The 14799-nt window shown below is 35.9% G+C and overlaps 2 protein-coding genes across 2 annotated transcripts; both read right to left on the bottom strand.

Moving 5' to 3' along the window:
- Positions 1 to 666: 666 nt before the first annotated feature.
- Positions 667 to 2028, bottom strand: sel (canopy family protein seele). Its single transcript, XM_018548541.1, has 5 exons — positions 1829 to 2028; positions 1636 to 1726; positions 1419 to 1534; positions 996 to 1202; positions 667 to 920 (listed from the first exon to the last, which is right to left on the bottom strand). Exons 2-5 carry the CDS (start codon positions 1724 to 1726, stop codon positions 714 to 716), a joined length of 621 nt encoding a protein of 206 aa, XP_018404043.1. The 5' UTR covers positions 1829 to 2028; the 3' UTR covers positions 667 to 713.
- Positions 2029 to 4733: 2705 nt separating this feature from the next.
- On the bottom strand, positions 4734 to 7225 carry LOC108780740 (probable replication factor C subunit 1). Its single transcript, XM_018548539.1, has 2 exons — positions 6219 to 7225; positions 4734 to 5800 (listed from the first exon to the last, which is right to left on the bottom strand). The coding sequence occupies exons 1-2, from the start codon at positions 6955 to 6957 to the stop codon at positions 5172 to 5174; spliced, it is 1368 nt and encodes a 455-aa protein (XP_018404041.1). The 5' UTR covers positions 6958 to 7225; the 3' UTR covers positions 4734 to 5171.
- Between the last annotated feature and the right edge of the window lie 7574 nt (positions 7226 to 14799).

Genomic DNA, 14799 nt, shown 5'->3' with positions numbered 1-14799 from the left:
GCTTGCTGTTCGTTCGGTTCAACTTCAACGAACTGCGGCAAAATGTATTTTGCGCCGGAAGTGCGTCATCTAGCTTACATAAAATTCTTAACCAATAGTAACGAATTGCTGCTGCAGCGTGCTGCGCATGAAAAAGCACCTTTACGGTCCCTACTGTGATTGGCCAATTCGCTTACTGATTACGTTTTACGGCCTTACGTTTTTCTATGTGTCATGGGCTTTACTCGGAAAGTGTTTAATGAAAAAAAATTTTATTATAGTGTTTGGAAAGCTCTTGAGGTAATCGATAAGAAAATAAAATGGGAGAGGTTCCATTTAATAAATTAAAAGTGACCTTTATATGATCTTCATACAATTATTCAAGGTCAAATTATTGGCAATGCCTTATGTCCCCCTCAAAACTTTTATTTGAAACATTTTTTCGTATTCTCCACATTTTTTGAAATATTTGCCTGGGGCGATTAAAATGAAACACACACGCACACGCACACACATACACAACATTTAATTGATATATTTAAGCTAAAGTGTAATTAATATTGAATAATTAATTGTATCGTATAATGAATGCGAGATTTAAAAGATGTATTAATAGAATTTTTTACAAAATAAAAAACCACCAGATATTTAATATATTTATATAATATTTATTTCAATTATTTCTGCTTCTCTGCATATAAATAATATTTCTGCAAAAATTATTTCAAATGCATTTATAATTCATCTCTGTCCATGTCAAAGTCTGAATCATAATTATCGTTATCAATTTCATTATCACTATAATCGTCATCTTCCTCGTCGACATAATTTTCATTGCAAATATTTGAGATCTTTGTGCACAGTTCTTTTTTCTTATTGTATATGCCGTCAACATATAATGATACAATATCGTCTTCAAATTCGTTCACTATAGCGCTGCACTGAAAACAATTAACCTAAATTAATAACAAAGAAGATACTTTCAGCAAACATAAAACGTAACAAACAGCACTCACATAATGCTCGAGGCTCTTATTTAAATCACCATCTTGAATTATGTCTACTTCGCTCATAATAGGATTCATACCACCAGATGGAGACATAAGATTAAAGATTATTAACTGATTATCGGACTTTCTCGTTGCCCTCACGTAATCTGACAGTTTTTCACAGATATTGTCCAGCAAAATCGAAATATGTATTTCCGATCTACCTAACGGCACCTAAAAGTAACAAATATCAAATTCTATACTGAGAACTTATACAATATAATTCTCCAAGAGAAAAGTATCAAGAGAAAAACTGTGTTATGTACGAAAATTAAACATACAAAACTAGGGAATAGATTTACAAGTGTATAAAAGCAGCAAAAATATTCTTAATAAAGTTAACATTAATAATTTGTCTTTCCTTGATATGTACTTCTTTCATCTTCTTACCTTTTTACGTATAGTATTTCCATCAGCATCCATTCTAAAATTACCTACGTCAACTAATTTATTTGGATTAGCATTGAGAACAACAGTCTCCAATTCATTCATAGCTGCTCTACAAACTGTAAGAAGAAAAGTTATTATTGTTATAATTTATGATTATTATATTAAAATATTATATTAAAATAGAATTATATCATAGATATGAACATTGATTTTTTACCTAAACATTTCAAATGCTTTAGATCAACCTCTTGGGGCTCCACTATTACATTTATACAAAACAGACCCAGAAATAATAGTAAAGCCTTCATCTGTAAACGTAAATTTCCAGTCATATGAAATTCTTCACAAGAAATAAACATGCTCACTGTGCGACTTTTCACACACAAATAATTCCAAATAGAATATCTTACCTTGTGCGTTAAGAATTGAACAGGTTACAATAATTGTTTAGTTATATATTACTTTTATAATAATATATTTAAATTTTTAGCACCACAGCACGCGACACGTGTAATGTACATCTTCTAATCTTGCGTTTGATGATGTGTTAAAACAATCGTAATTTTCGTATAAACGAATGACAGTTTGCAACGTGTATTTCTGATGTAATTCCGGTAATGCCAACCGTTCAACATTAAAACAATTTTTAAAAACTTTTTTCCCAAACGCTTCTTTTTACTTGCAATTCGTCCCTAATAATAATAATTTATAGACAACGATATGAGCTATTTATTAATTTTATTAATGTACAAAGATATAAAAACGACATTTTAAAGTGGTGGATTGCCATAGCAGAGAAACCTTGAGAGTGGACATCCTCAGGGCCGGTGACATCAGTAGGGTCGGTCTGGGGCACTCCATACAATTTTCTATCTATAAAATTCCATGCATACCTCGTCAAATTCGGCGCGTTCAGCGGATTCAACAGTTGAGTGAGCGCTCGCTATTATTGGTGCGTTCTTCTAGATCAAAAATTCTGATTGGATGATCTAAAAGAATACACCAATAATAACGAGCGCTCACTCAACTGTTGAGTCCGCTGAACACGACCATTGGCGGTGACTATCGTGGGGTGTGTGGAGTATTCCACACGTCAAAATTTTTTGAAAATAACAAAGCGTTAAACTAAAAATAATTAATTTTTTTTGGAATTTTCACGTTATTACAATTCTTCGTTAAGATAAGATCGTGAGGGACTTGTAGTGGAATTTTCTAAATGTCTTATCGATGATTGTAGCTATCGTTAATTAGCGACAGCCGATAGCAGTTGCGGGATTCTCTAAACGTTTTATCGATGATTGTCGCTATCGTTAACTAGCGACAGTCAATGGCAGGACAATCCTGAAAGAAAGCGCGGCTCTCATTGGCTGCCGCTAGTTCACGATGACAATTATCGAAAAAATGTTTAATTAAAGAATTCCGTAATTGGTTTTGGAGTATAGAAACTAATTCAAATACTATTTAACAATACCGATGACGTTGTGCAGAATTCTTTTTCTGTAATGAGATGAAAAACATTTGCGTTCTACGATGCAGCAAGCTACTTCGAGATTGCTGAAATTTTAGATATTGACGCACTTATGGATAAGTTCAATGTAAAAAATAAAATTCGGAGTTCAATGTTTGCTCTACAGTACAAAATTAAATTTATTAAACTTTTTTCATTGAGTTTTGTTTTTTAAGTTAATTTAAGTAGAGTTAAACACTATGAATATTTATAAAATATTTATAATTTTATCGGTCATCATTTTTTACGATTGTAAAGAGATTTTAATATGGAGATTAAATGAATTCTGGAAACTTTTTTACTCTCCTCCCCCCCCCTACTTCCTAAAATCAAGTTGTTCAACTTCACAAATGGCGAATTGACGAGTCGCCACCCTTGGACATCCCGACTTTTTTTCTAAACTTCGTAGGGTAATGTCCACGTTTTCTTACGGTTCTTTTCCGTACTAAGTATTGTGTGAATTAGACAAAGACGAATAATCAAAGTTGATTTATTCGTCATTAAATAAAAACGTGGACATTACTTTACGAAGTGTGGTACAAGACCGGGATCGCCGAAATGTCCACTACTCCACTTTCAGGTTTCTCTTTGGTCCTAACTCTTATTATAGGAATATTAAGTCGGTTTATGTAACCGATTTATTAACAAGAAAGTTGCAAATTAAGCGGCAAAATATGAAAATTAAAGATGTATACTTTTACCATTTATTATAAAATAGTAACAATCATGAATATATCAGGATTATAAAAAATATAACATAAAATTTATTTATTCTGTCAAGAGAAAAGAAACGGTTTACAGTGGCAGATACGATATAAAGAATGTTAATATTACAGAACAAACACACATACATCGCATATTAACATCTTACAAATTAACGCATGGTTATCGTTAAACAGAATGCTTGTAAGGTTGTAATACCTAATGATACAAAATGCAAACGATCATCAGAATTTATCTGGAATTATGTACAATCATTCTCTTTAAAAATACAAACCTTCTGATTAATTATTATAACAATAGATGAATTCAAGCATTCAAGCCAGCAAAGTAAAGCCAAGTATAAAATAATATATCAGAATAAAAGTTTGTTAAAGGAAATGTACTGTTTCTTTCTAGCTTATAATTTATTGCGATTCAAACCATAATTTATATTACTTTGTTTAAGTATTCAACAATATATTATTATAGTTAACAATATTTGTTCAGGGAGAGCGTAGCCGCTTTGCCAACTTGAACACACAACATCCAATGACCGTTAAATTTAAGTATTAATTATAGTCTAATCACAATAAAAAAAGAGAGAGAATATATAGTTTAACGTCAAAAGCGCTTCCTTGTTTCGTAAAACTCTGAAGCTGCAAACTCAAAATTATCTTAAAAGCGATTATGGTTAACTACATCGTTATTATTAGGAATAAATGTTCCAAATAAAACTACTAGACTAGAGAACGGAAATAATATGTATATAATATGTGTGTGTACAATTATTATCCATTATCTCTTTAGAAAAATAGGTGACATACTTAACTCCTATATGGGCAACAATAAAAAAATGTTTATTCCCTGCATTTTTATCCAAGATATTCAAATTTCTGCTCCATGACAATATTATAATAATATTAATGTATTATTATTATTATTATTATTATTATCATTATTATATACATATTTATATAATAATGTTATTTCTTATAAATATTTTAGCAGTGTTGCCCAAGTAGGGGAATAAAAAATTTCGCACAAATCCTCTCAAACTTTCCTATGGCACTACATATTATTGACACACAGCTGAAAATTCAATATTACACAATCTCAATAAGATATCTTTAAAAAAATACATTTTGTCAGAAATATTATCCGGTAACATTTTCATCACACTCTTATACAACAATACAAACGATGGTGCGAAACTTTTGATATAGTGTATATATTTATAATATTCCTTTGCTCATCTTTCTTGAAAAAAAACTTTATTAGAACATTAAGGATTCCTAGGATTGATAAAATCCGATACTGAAATCAAGTCGTAACTACAGTGAAGAGTTAAGGAGACCTAAGATCCAACCCTATTTACTCTGCAAATGTTGCAGTAAATATATTAAAGTATCGGATTTGTACCCCTCCCTTCGTTTATTCTCTCGATATAATCGAGGTTCTTCATGTGCGTCTCTAATAGTCAAATATAAAATATTGTTCCAATAATTCTTGGCTTACCATTCAATTTTTTAATAGTTTTGTATTTTTTAAAGGCATACAAAACTTGCTGACCTTTCATTATTTGATATATCTGTGATAGCGTCTCCTTTTATTGAATTTGCTTTACTGTCATTTTCTTCTTTGTTCTCTAAAATGTTGTCATCTTGACTTGAGGAAACAATCATATCATTTTCATCAGTTTCAAATGTTACATTCATTTTAATAGCCTCATTCTCTGCCTGTATTGCTTTTTCATCAACAGATACAGTAACTTGTCCTTTTTTCTGTTTTCCTTTGGCTTCATTGACGTTTTGCTTTCCGTTCACTGTCGCAGTTGCTTTCCCCACATTTCTTTTCTTTTGTTTAGGCTCTGCCATATGTACTTCTCCATTTTCTTTGACATAGTCTTCAGACGTTGCTGCTTCTACCTCATTCAATTCTCCTACGTGATCGTCACTGGTCTCTTCTACTACAGCATTAAGTTTTTTTTTAGAAGCAGCTTTTTTTATAGTCTCTTTTTTTGTATTTTTCACATTTTTTGTTTTTGGATTATCTACCAGTATTGCTGCATTTTGTGCCTTGCTATTTGGTTTCTTCTTTTCTGTTTTCTTTGGTGGTGATTTAACAATTTCTCCTACAGGATTCTTTCTAGATCTTTCTTTAGAGGTCACAATGGCTAAAAATAACAAAAAGTTGTGTACAAAACAATACTACTTAAATAACAACTTTTACATAATAGATAATGCAAATAATATAGAATGTTAACAATTCTAGATTTAGCCAAGAAAATCTTTGGCTCAATAAATATTAATAAAAACTTCAATATATAAGTTTAATCAATTTTATGCTCATTTATTATTCACTTGTATTTATTGCAAATATATTAAAATTATGTCTTGTAAGAACTGAATGTCTTATAAGCTGCAGATTTCTTGAGAAATTCTACTGGAATATTGTTAGAATTTATTAAAACTTTGTTAGAATTTTCTTTAAATGAGAACCCTTCTATTTTTGCTCTCTGCTAATCTTTATTATAGCATTTTAGCAGTAACAATCCATAATAAGAAAAAATAAACTTTTCAAAAAGAACTTACATGCAACAGTTTCTATTTTTCTTTGTCTGTCGCGAAGTTTCTTACTGGTCTTCGCTTCGTCCTTCTCCTCCTCTCCTTCCTCCACAGTAGTCTGTGCCTCCGAAATAGCTTTATTTGTGTCCTCCACATTCCTACGTTTCCTAGGTACCTTTGTAGTGGGCTGTACTGACACATTATTTTCTTCTACCGTCTTTACAGGACGTTGACGAGGCCTCTTAATAGATCTGTTCTTGTTATCAGTATTTTTCCCTTCCAAATCTTCAGCGCTGTTTCCCGCATCCTTTGTCCTAGTCTGCTTCCTGGCAGCTGGTACCTTAGCCTTCGATTTCGTCACAGTCACTTTTTTTCCCGCCTTTTTCACCGCAGCCGCAGCTTTGCTGCCACGAGTTCTTTTCTCAGCCACCTCCTTATTGTCATTCTCTGTCGTCGTTTTTTCCGGCTCCTTATCGATTTGCTTTTTAGATTTACTCTTCGTACTGGTTTTCGCAGCGGCCGTGGTGGCAATAGCATCAGTGACATTTCTCTGCCTACTGCGCGACTTCCCCGCCGACTTGCTAGCCACCTCGTTGTTCTGCTCATCCGCCTTCGCTTGCCGGCTTCTACCCTTAATCTGCTTCGATTCGTCCGCAGTCGGTGATTTTGCGGCTACTCTCCTCCTCTTCGGCGGAGTCACGTTGCCATCAGCGGCGGTTACGACACTTTCCGTCGCCGCCTGTTTCGCTTGCCTGCGTCGTGCCATTTAGCAGATTTACCTCTGACTCGAATGTCTCGCCGGCTTGCTCCGGATGGTAATGATAACGTAGCTGTTCGAGCTGGACCACAATACCGCGTGCAGCACGCTCACCGTCGTGTCTCGAAGCAGTTACGAAGAACAGTCCGCAACAATGACTTGGACGGAATTGGCCACGAGGAACGACTGGAACCTTCCCGCAAGTGCTAGAGTGCTACTCTCCTTTACTCGAGGCACCATCCACCGGGCTACGTCGACAATGAGCGAATGAGCAGCGCAACTGCGTTCCAGAATCTCTAGATGCCGCACGGGCAATCGAGAATCGGTTTTGCGAATTAATACAACCGTCGCCGATGACTGTCGAATCGCAATAATCACGAGGACTTCCTTCCACTTCCTTCTCCTTTTCCTATTCTTCTATTGGACGTTTTATTTTGGCACTTCCTCAACAGTGCATTCTGAAAATGTATATATATAAATATATAAATATTTATATAATTCGACGTACTTATGATGTATAGATTGTCAGTTTGCTTAAATTCGAAATATTATTGATTTTTAGTATGCCAATTATATTTCGAAATATAAGAGACGAGCCTCTTTTTCTTTCTTTTACTTCCTCGCTTCACCCCACTCCTTCCTCTCACGTTTTTCTAGCAAACTACCTAATTTCGGCTGCGCGAAATTTTCAGCATGGAAATCAGGCGCGTACGATTGTCCATAAATTTGAACTCGAGAAAGCTGAATTCAAGAATTCTTCTTCTTCTATTTCTAGATATAATTGGCCCGGGTCCTCGAATGTATTCGAGGATGCCGCGAAGTTTCTTAACGAGCACAAGAAAAAAAGATTTAAAGAATCGTCTTCGACATATATGACTTTAAAACATATCACGTGACTTTCAAAAGTTCTGACGCGCGCCTAGGTAAAATGGATTCTTCACGTTATGCGCACACACCTTTCGTAAAAGCCGCAGCACACACTTTTGCATAAAGGTAGTACATACATACATTTTCACGATGTCGCTCGACGCTCGTTTTCTGCGACGCGATGACGTCATGTAAGTCGCTAGCGACGTGAAATGTAGTTCGATTTTTCCAACTACAAGCACAATATAACCACGTAGCCGGTTTGACCTTGACCAAATTTCAGTACGCATGCGTGAATTTGTACATTTAGCAATATGGATGCGTCCAGAGTACACACATTACAGGTAACCTCAATTTACAGTTTCATGACGGGGTGCTTTCCAGCAAGGACGGAATCAGACACTTGCTGGATTCATACTGCATCCGATTTTCGTCGTACGACGACTCTCTAACCAATCAGAAAAATCGTATCATCGAGACGAAGCAAAATTTTGTTTCCTGATTGGTTGCAGAGTCATCGTACGACGAAAATCGGATGTAGTGTGAATCCAGCAACTGTGTAAAGGTGCTTTTTCATGCGCAGCACGCTGCAGCAGCAATTCGTTACTATTGGTTAAGAATTTTATGTAAGCTAGATGACGCACTTCCGGCGCAAAATACATTTTGCCGCAGTTCGTTGAAGTTGAACCGAACGAACAGCAAGCAGCAAGCGGCAAAATCGAGAAAGCGTACAATATGTCCGTCGTTTCATTATGAAAATATTATTTATTGCAATAAATATTAGGAAAATAAACGAAAAATGGCTTCGGATAAGGTACGGATACATGTTTGTAAATTAGATCATTTTATACTTTACCACAAATTTGAAAAAGTAAAGTGTAAAGTATAAAATAATCTAATTTACAAACATTCGTACCTTATCCGAAGCCATTCTTCGTTTATTTTCCTAATATTTATTGCAATAAATAATATTGCCTCGATTTTGCCGCTTGCTGCTTGCTGTTCGTTCGGTTCAACTTCAACGAACTGCGGCAAAATGTATTTTGCGCCGGAAGTGCGTCATCTAGCTTACATAAAATTCTTAACCAATAGTAACGAATTGCTGCTGCAGCGTGCTGCGCATGAAAAAGCACCTTAACACAGAGAATCGTTTCATCCTTGTTTAACATAGGTAAACAATATCCTTATTGTTGGATGTAATGATTCACTATGTTACACTGGGTCTACTTGTGTTGTAGCTGGAAAGCACCCCCATGTTCTTCGTGTGACTTTCGTTTCTTGAAATTAATAATAATAATAAATTGATCGTTATTTTACTAGAAAAGAGTGATATAATCATCATTAAAATGCCTACCTGATATTTATGTATTTTCTTCAGATTTATCACTCAAATTGAATGTTGCATATTTATTAAAATATTTTTTTAATTATATTTATACGTACATATGAAGACACAAATAATCTAACACCCGATATTGCATGTATATTACAAAATAAAAGAAATAAGAAGTAATGAGAAGACATGAAAAGGGATGAGAAGGTTCTTGTTCTTGTGTTATATTTCCGTGCACGTTTTAATCGCAGCGCCGATACATTTAACAATATGGTGGTATACCACGTGACCTGGAACCTACTACATCAAAGGTGCCGACACTCAGGCCGGTATTCATAGTCAGTTCTTATTTGAAGACTGTCTTAAGTAATGTCTTATGGGCCTTCTACAATAAGCCATATTATTATTATTATATTATATTATTATATTATTATTATATCTTTAACATTATGTCTTGTTTTACATGTATATATAAATCTGTTATTTTTAATCATATAAGTTATGTCAAGAATGTTTTATGTAACGTACGCAAAAAGCATCGAAATAAATAAATTGTTAAAATAAATTGTAAAATAAATAATATTGTTGTATAAGATATTTTCGAAAATATTTTTTGTAGTCTCGTGATCAAATGTGGATTATATGTGTAACCATAGGCGTTTTTTCGTTATCCAACCAAAAACGACCGCGATTAAGGCTATCTTTGTTTTCAGTGATCAGAAGACAGAGATAGCCTTAAGTCGCGACTGCTTCTGGTTGCATAACGAAAAAACGCCTCATATGTAATGAGAACGAAGTACCCACACATGAGTGTCTTCAAGGATATTCATTTTATTACAGATGATAATTTGTACTTTTACCCTGTATTAGGTAGTTTATATATATACAGGGGTTGGACAAAATAATATGAACACCTGACATATACACAATATTTATTTATTAATAAGGTGTTGGGCCACCATTTGCTCGTAGAACAGCTGCAATTCTTCGCGGAATAGACTCGTAGAGTGTCTGAATAGTTTCTAACGGAATGTTGTCCCATTCTTCTACCACAACATCCGCCAATTGCTTCAATGATGTTGGAGATGGAAATCTGCTCCTTATTCTCTGCTCTAAAACTCCCCACAACGGTTCAATTATGTTGAGGTCTGGTGATTGTGCTGGCCAGGGAAGATGTTTGATGATTTCGCAGCTTAGCGTTGGCTTCCGTTATAAGGGGTTTTGCAATTGCAGCCCTTCCATGAATGTTAGCTTTGTGGAGCTCCCGCCGTACTGTTTTTGTCGAAACAGTATTACTCAGGTGAGCGTTGAGTTCTGCTGTCACTTTTGCCGCGGTAGTTTTATGTTGTCTGGCCACAATCCTTTTTAATGTTCGTCGGTCTCTGTCAGTTAACTTTGGGTTTCGTCCACTATTCCTCTTCGCCGATGATGTTTTACCATGTTTTGTGTATGCTGTCATTACCGTGGATACTGTCGCTCGTGAGACGTTAAACAGTTCAGCCGTTTTCGTCACAGACGCTCCCGCTAACCGAGCACCAACGATTTGTCCTCTTTCGAAGTCTGAGAGATCACACATTTCACCGATCGCTTGTTATAACCGTCGCAGAACAAAGCGTCTAATACATTGAAATATAACCTACAAGACCTGCCACGTAAACTGTGCATTACATACGCGTCGAACTATTTACACGGAAGCAGTGTTGCCAACATGCAACAAACTGTACTATATTGCATGGTGTTCATATTATTTTGTCCAACCCCTGTATATTATATATATTTTACTTTAGTTAATTATAAAAATTATTAAATCTGTTGTTTAATAATATTTTCAGAGGAAAAACTATTGTTAGAAGAAACTTTTGATACAGGGCGCTGAAACAATAGTATCTGTACCTTTTCATAATGATAATCAAGATCAGATAAGTATAATAAATTCTTGAAGTTTTAAAACATTAAATGAGAAAAAATTGATTTATTTTACAATTTTTATATGTATAAATTAAATTATCTAATTATAATTTGTTCTTATAGTTTTTTTTTGTTCTTATAATATAAAGTCATCAATGTCAATAACAGTATATTTATAGTTATTTACTGTCCTTGAATAATATACTTTAAACAATTTGTCTCGTTAGCTCTTCTTATTATAGATATTTTTAATTACATGAGAATTAAGTTATTCATATTATGTTTGTATACATTTCATTTTTTGTTTCAGAGAAATTCGATCCATTAATAATAACTTCCAATCAAAAGAGTGCAAAGGAAAAACTGCCACCTGAGAAGGAGGAGATGCTAATATTAGAAGTCCAATGCAGAGAACCACTAATTGGAATTTTAGATTACCTTTCATTCAAAGGAATTGCAGAATTACAAGAGCTTTGTGAGAAGAAGTTTTTAAAGCTCTTAATGGTTATATAAATGTCTATTATTTATAAAATATATTATTAAAAAAAAAACAAATAAAATAAAAAATATATATAAGAACATAAAATTACATTATGAAATCCATGTTCGCATCTCATTTGAAACAATGGATTAATCCAAAACGGTTTTTTAGTATAAGGTCGATGCCTTTTTTTACTAAATCAAAAATAGCTGCCGATATCGCTAATCTTCTTCTCCTTTCTCTGATATTATAATTATTTATAATTTTTACACACTCCGTTATTATCCAATTATAACATTTTTCTGATTGTGACATTGTTCGATTATATTTATTTTGGTGCAACTCATAGAATTCCTCATCTGACGCTACTATATTTAAATCGCGTCGCTGGAAAATCCTTTTCATGTTTAAAGCTAGTCGCTAGCGACAATCCAGTCAGGTGACTTCTTTATCGCTCAAAACTAGAGAGCCTATAATCAGAGTGGCGCCATACGGGTATCACTTGTGATTGGTCCGCCATGTTTTAGCTATTCCCCTATAGTATACGTGACGCTCCCTATATAAATGGCGCGCATATGTGAGAAACGGAACGCAGCCTATATCTCTTTCTCTCTCGCAGAATTTCGCTAAAACACGGGTTATGTCGCCACTCTGATTATAGGCTCTCTACTCAAAACGAGCGATGAGCGACAGCATGAAAAGGTACCTTTAAAGGTGCCTTTTCATGCTGACGCTCGACGCTTATTTTCAGCGTCAAAAGGATCACGTGACCACAATTGTTGCCAGCGTTAATTGAAATCCATGAAAAGGGTTTACAGCGTCGAATTTTGAGCGACAACTTAACTTTTAAAACAATAGTATATAGTAGCAATTAGAAACCCTCAAGAGTTAAGGTTGGATTATACTGGCCGTAATCTGTTAATTTATGCCGTAATCTGTAAAAATTGACCAATTATAATCGATTATTCCCCTCTCATTCGACTGTGATTGGTCAATTTTTACAGATTACGGCATAAGTTAACAAATTACGGCCAGTATAAATCAACCCTAATTCTGTATGAAAATTAAGTCAAAAGCGTAAAATACAATTGTTTCATATGCATATGTGAAATATATCTAAACTTTTTATAAAAAAAATAAATAATTAATAATAATAAATAATAATAATTATTAATTTTTTTATTTTTATTTTATTTTTTTCCAATTATTTTATTATTTTATTATTTTACCGCACGTTTGTACGATATATTAAGGGATTCATCCTGAAAAATATATTAAATTTAATACTACAAATATTTCGAAATTTATGCGAGCATAAATATATTTGAATATATATGGCAAACGTGGTTTTCATAAATTATTTGAGACGTGGCACATTTCCGATACGATTTGCAAGTCTGTAAAAACCTTTTTTTTGATCGTTTCATTTGGTGATTTTTCAGACATTTTAGTAACTTTTCAGGCTCCCATTTAGTGAATTTATTTTTCGACCTGCGGCAGCACTGGGAGTCAGTTTGCTCTGTCTAAAGGAATCGAAAGGTGTACATCGTATTAACGGAGCTACGAGCAAACAATCAAAGCGAAGCCGCGATGCAGCGCAAATTGAGGGAGAGAGAACGCGAGACGGCCCGGAGGCTACGGCTCTGTATCCAACGGACGCAGCGGTATGCCGATAGATGGAGGCGCCTGCTAAAAGCGGAGGCGATCTTGAAGATGTTGGAGGAGCGCAACCCGCCCGATCCTGACGAGGTGGAGGCTCCAGAGGTATCACCCTCGGAGAGGGAGTTGATGCTGGCGATGGACGAAGCGGACCAATTCACCAACACACGCCGCACGACGGACAAAGTCCAGATACTTGGTCCGAACGGTGAGGTGAGGGCGGATATTGAAGTCACTTTTAGCATCCGGCAATATCAGACGGAGGCATCAGCGGCGAACGTATACGAATTAAGTTACGTGTACACGAATGGCACAGTGCGCCGCACGGCCTCTGACTTGCGGACCAAGTCGGTCTATGAAAAAACCACAGAGGCCGAGGAAATATTCCCGGCGTCGGTGGGGGGGAGACATGTATCCCCTCGATCAGTCACCAGTTCGGGCGGACGAGCAGGCACCGGATCCAGCGGACAACCAAGGGCAACCAGAAAGGGAACCGGAGGTGGTCGATTTGCGATAACCTATTATCCGGAGAAGACGGAGGACCTAACCCAAGCCCGAATGGAGAAGCGGGCGAGTATGGAAAACTACTTGAAGTGGTTAGCCGGCGAGCCAGGACAATCGTTCACGGAGGCCTTTCAACACCCGCTGTGGGGGCAGATCATCATGAGCTCTTCCGACGAGGAGCTTTCGGCAGAAACGAAGAGGCCCAAAAACAAAAAGAAGAGGCGGACAGCAGCGCGACGACGCCAGCAACCCAAGCGGAGGCTGGGGCGAACGACTTTGTCATCAAGGAAAGCGAAGTATGATAAGCGTAGGTCAGAGGGATGTCGAGAATGATTAAACCTGGCTGTTTCGGGGAAATAGACAGGTTTAGGGCGACCGGCACGCAAGTGTCGCTCAACCGTCCCTCGACATACCCCTGACCCGGCCGTAGTTGAGGCTTCGTTTAGTACCGGTCAAAGACATAGAGAATGGACTGCGCGATCCGTGTGTCAAAATGGTCAACAAAGATGAGAGAGAGGGACCGTGGAAGATGGCCATCTCCCTCTCATTCTCTCTTCCATTACACCATGGAATGGAAAAAGATAGAGATGGCCGTCTTCCACGGACCCTCTCTCTCATTTTCGTCGACACATTTTGATACTACATAGATACGGGATCGCGCAGTCCATTCTCTATGTCTTTGGCACCGGCTGCATATTGGCCGAAGGCGCAGACGCGCATTCATTAATGATTAGTTTCCTTTATCAAATGGTCACGGACCACTACTTGTTTCTTGCGTTCTGTAAATAACGTATTATTAGTTGTTTTCCATTTACACACAAGTGAAACTGAGTCTGATGTGAGCTGAGTATGAAATACTCACTTGTCAGATTAATGGCGTCACTACTCGCTTATTTTGGTAAAAATTAAAAAAATAACAGCACAGGTTTACAATCTCACTTTTAAAGTGAGTCTACGAGACTCAATAAAGCACACGGTCTCGATCTTGTGCAGTTTGCAGATAAAAACCAGTAAAAACTCAGTTGAATCTCACTTCTCAGAATACAAGAGGAACGCGCATTCAACTGAGTTATGACGTCACAAGTGAGAATTATCTGAG

This window comes from Cyphomyrmex costatus, unplaced genomic scaffold, assembly GCF_001594065.2.
Source record: "Cyphomyrmex costatus isolate MS0001 unplaced genomic scaffold, Ccosl1.0 scaffold727, whole genome shotgun sequence".
NCBI lineage: Eukaryota > Metazoa > Arthropoda > Insecta > Hymenoptera > Formicidae > Cyphomyrmex > Cyphomyrmex costatus.
The sequence above is the reverse complement of the archived record's forward strand: the minus strand, read 5'-3'. Positions and strand labels throughout refer to the sequence as shown.

Bases quoted from the DNA above. Each gene is read 5' to 3' on its own strand.
- sel (XM_018548541.1), bottom strand. From the start codon at position 1,726: ATGAAGGCTTTACTATTATTTCTGGGTCTGTTTTGTATAAATGTAATA. The intron at 1,203-1,418 runs GTAAGAAGATGA...TGTTACTTTTAG, and splicing joins GAAATACTATACGTAAAAAG to GTGCCGTTAGGTAGATCGGA. The intron at 921-995 runs GTGAGTGCTGTT...AATTGTTTTCAG, and splicing joins ATAAGAGCCTCGAGCATTAT to TGCAGCGCTATAGTGAACGA.
- LOC108780740 (XM_018548539.1), bottom strand. From the start codon at position 6,957: ATGGCACGACGCAGGCAAGCGAAACAGGCGGCGACGGAAAGTGTCGTA. The intron at 5,801-6,218 runs GTAAGTTCTTTT...TGTTATTTTTAG, and splicing joins AAAAATAGAAACTGTTGCAT to CCATTGTGACCTCTAAAGAA.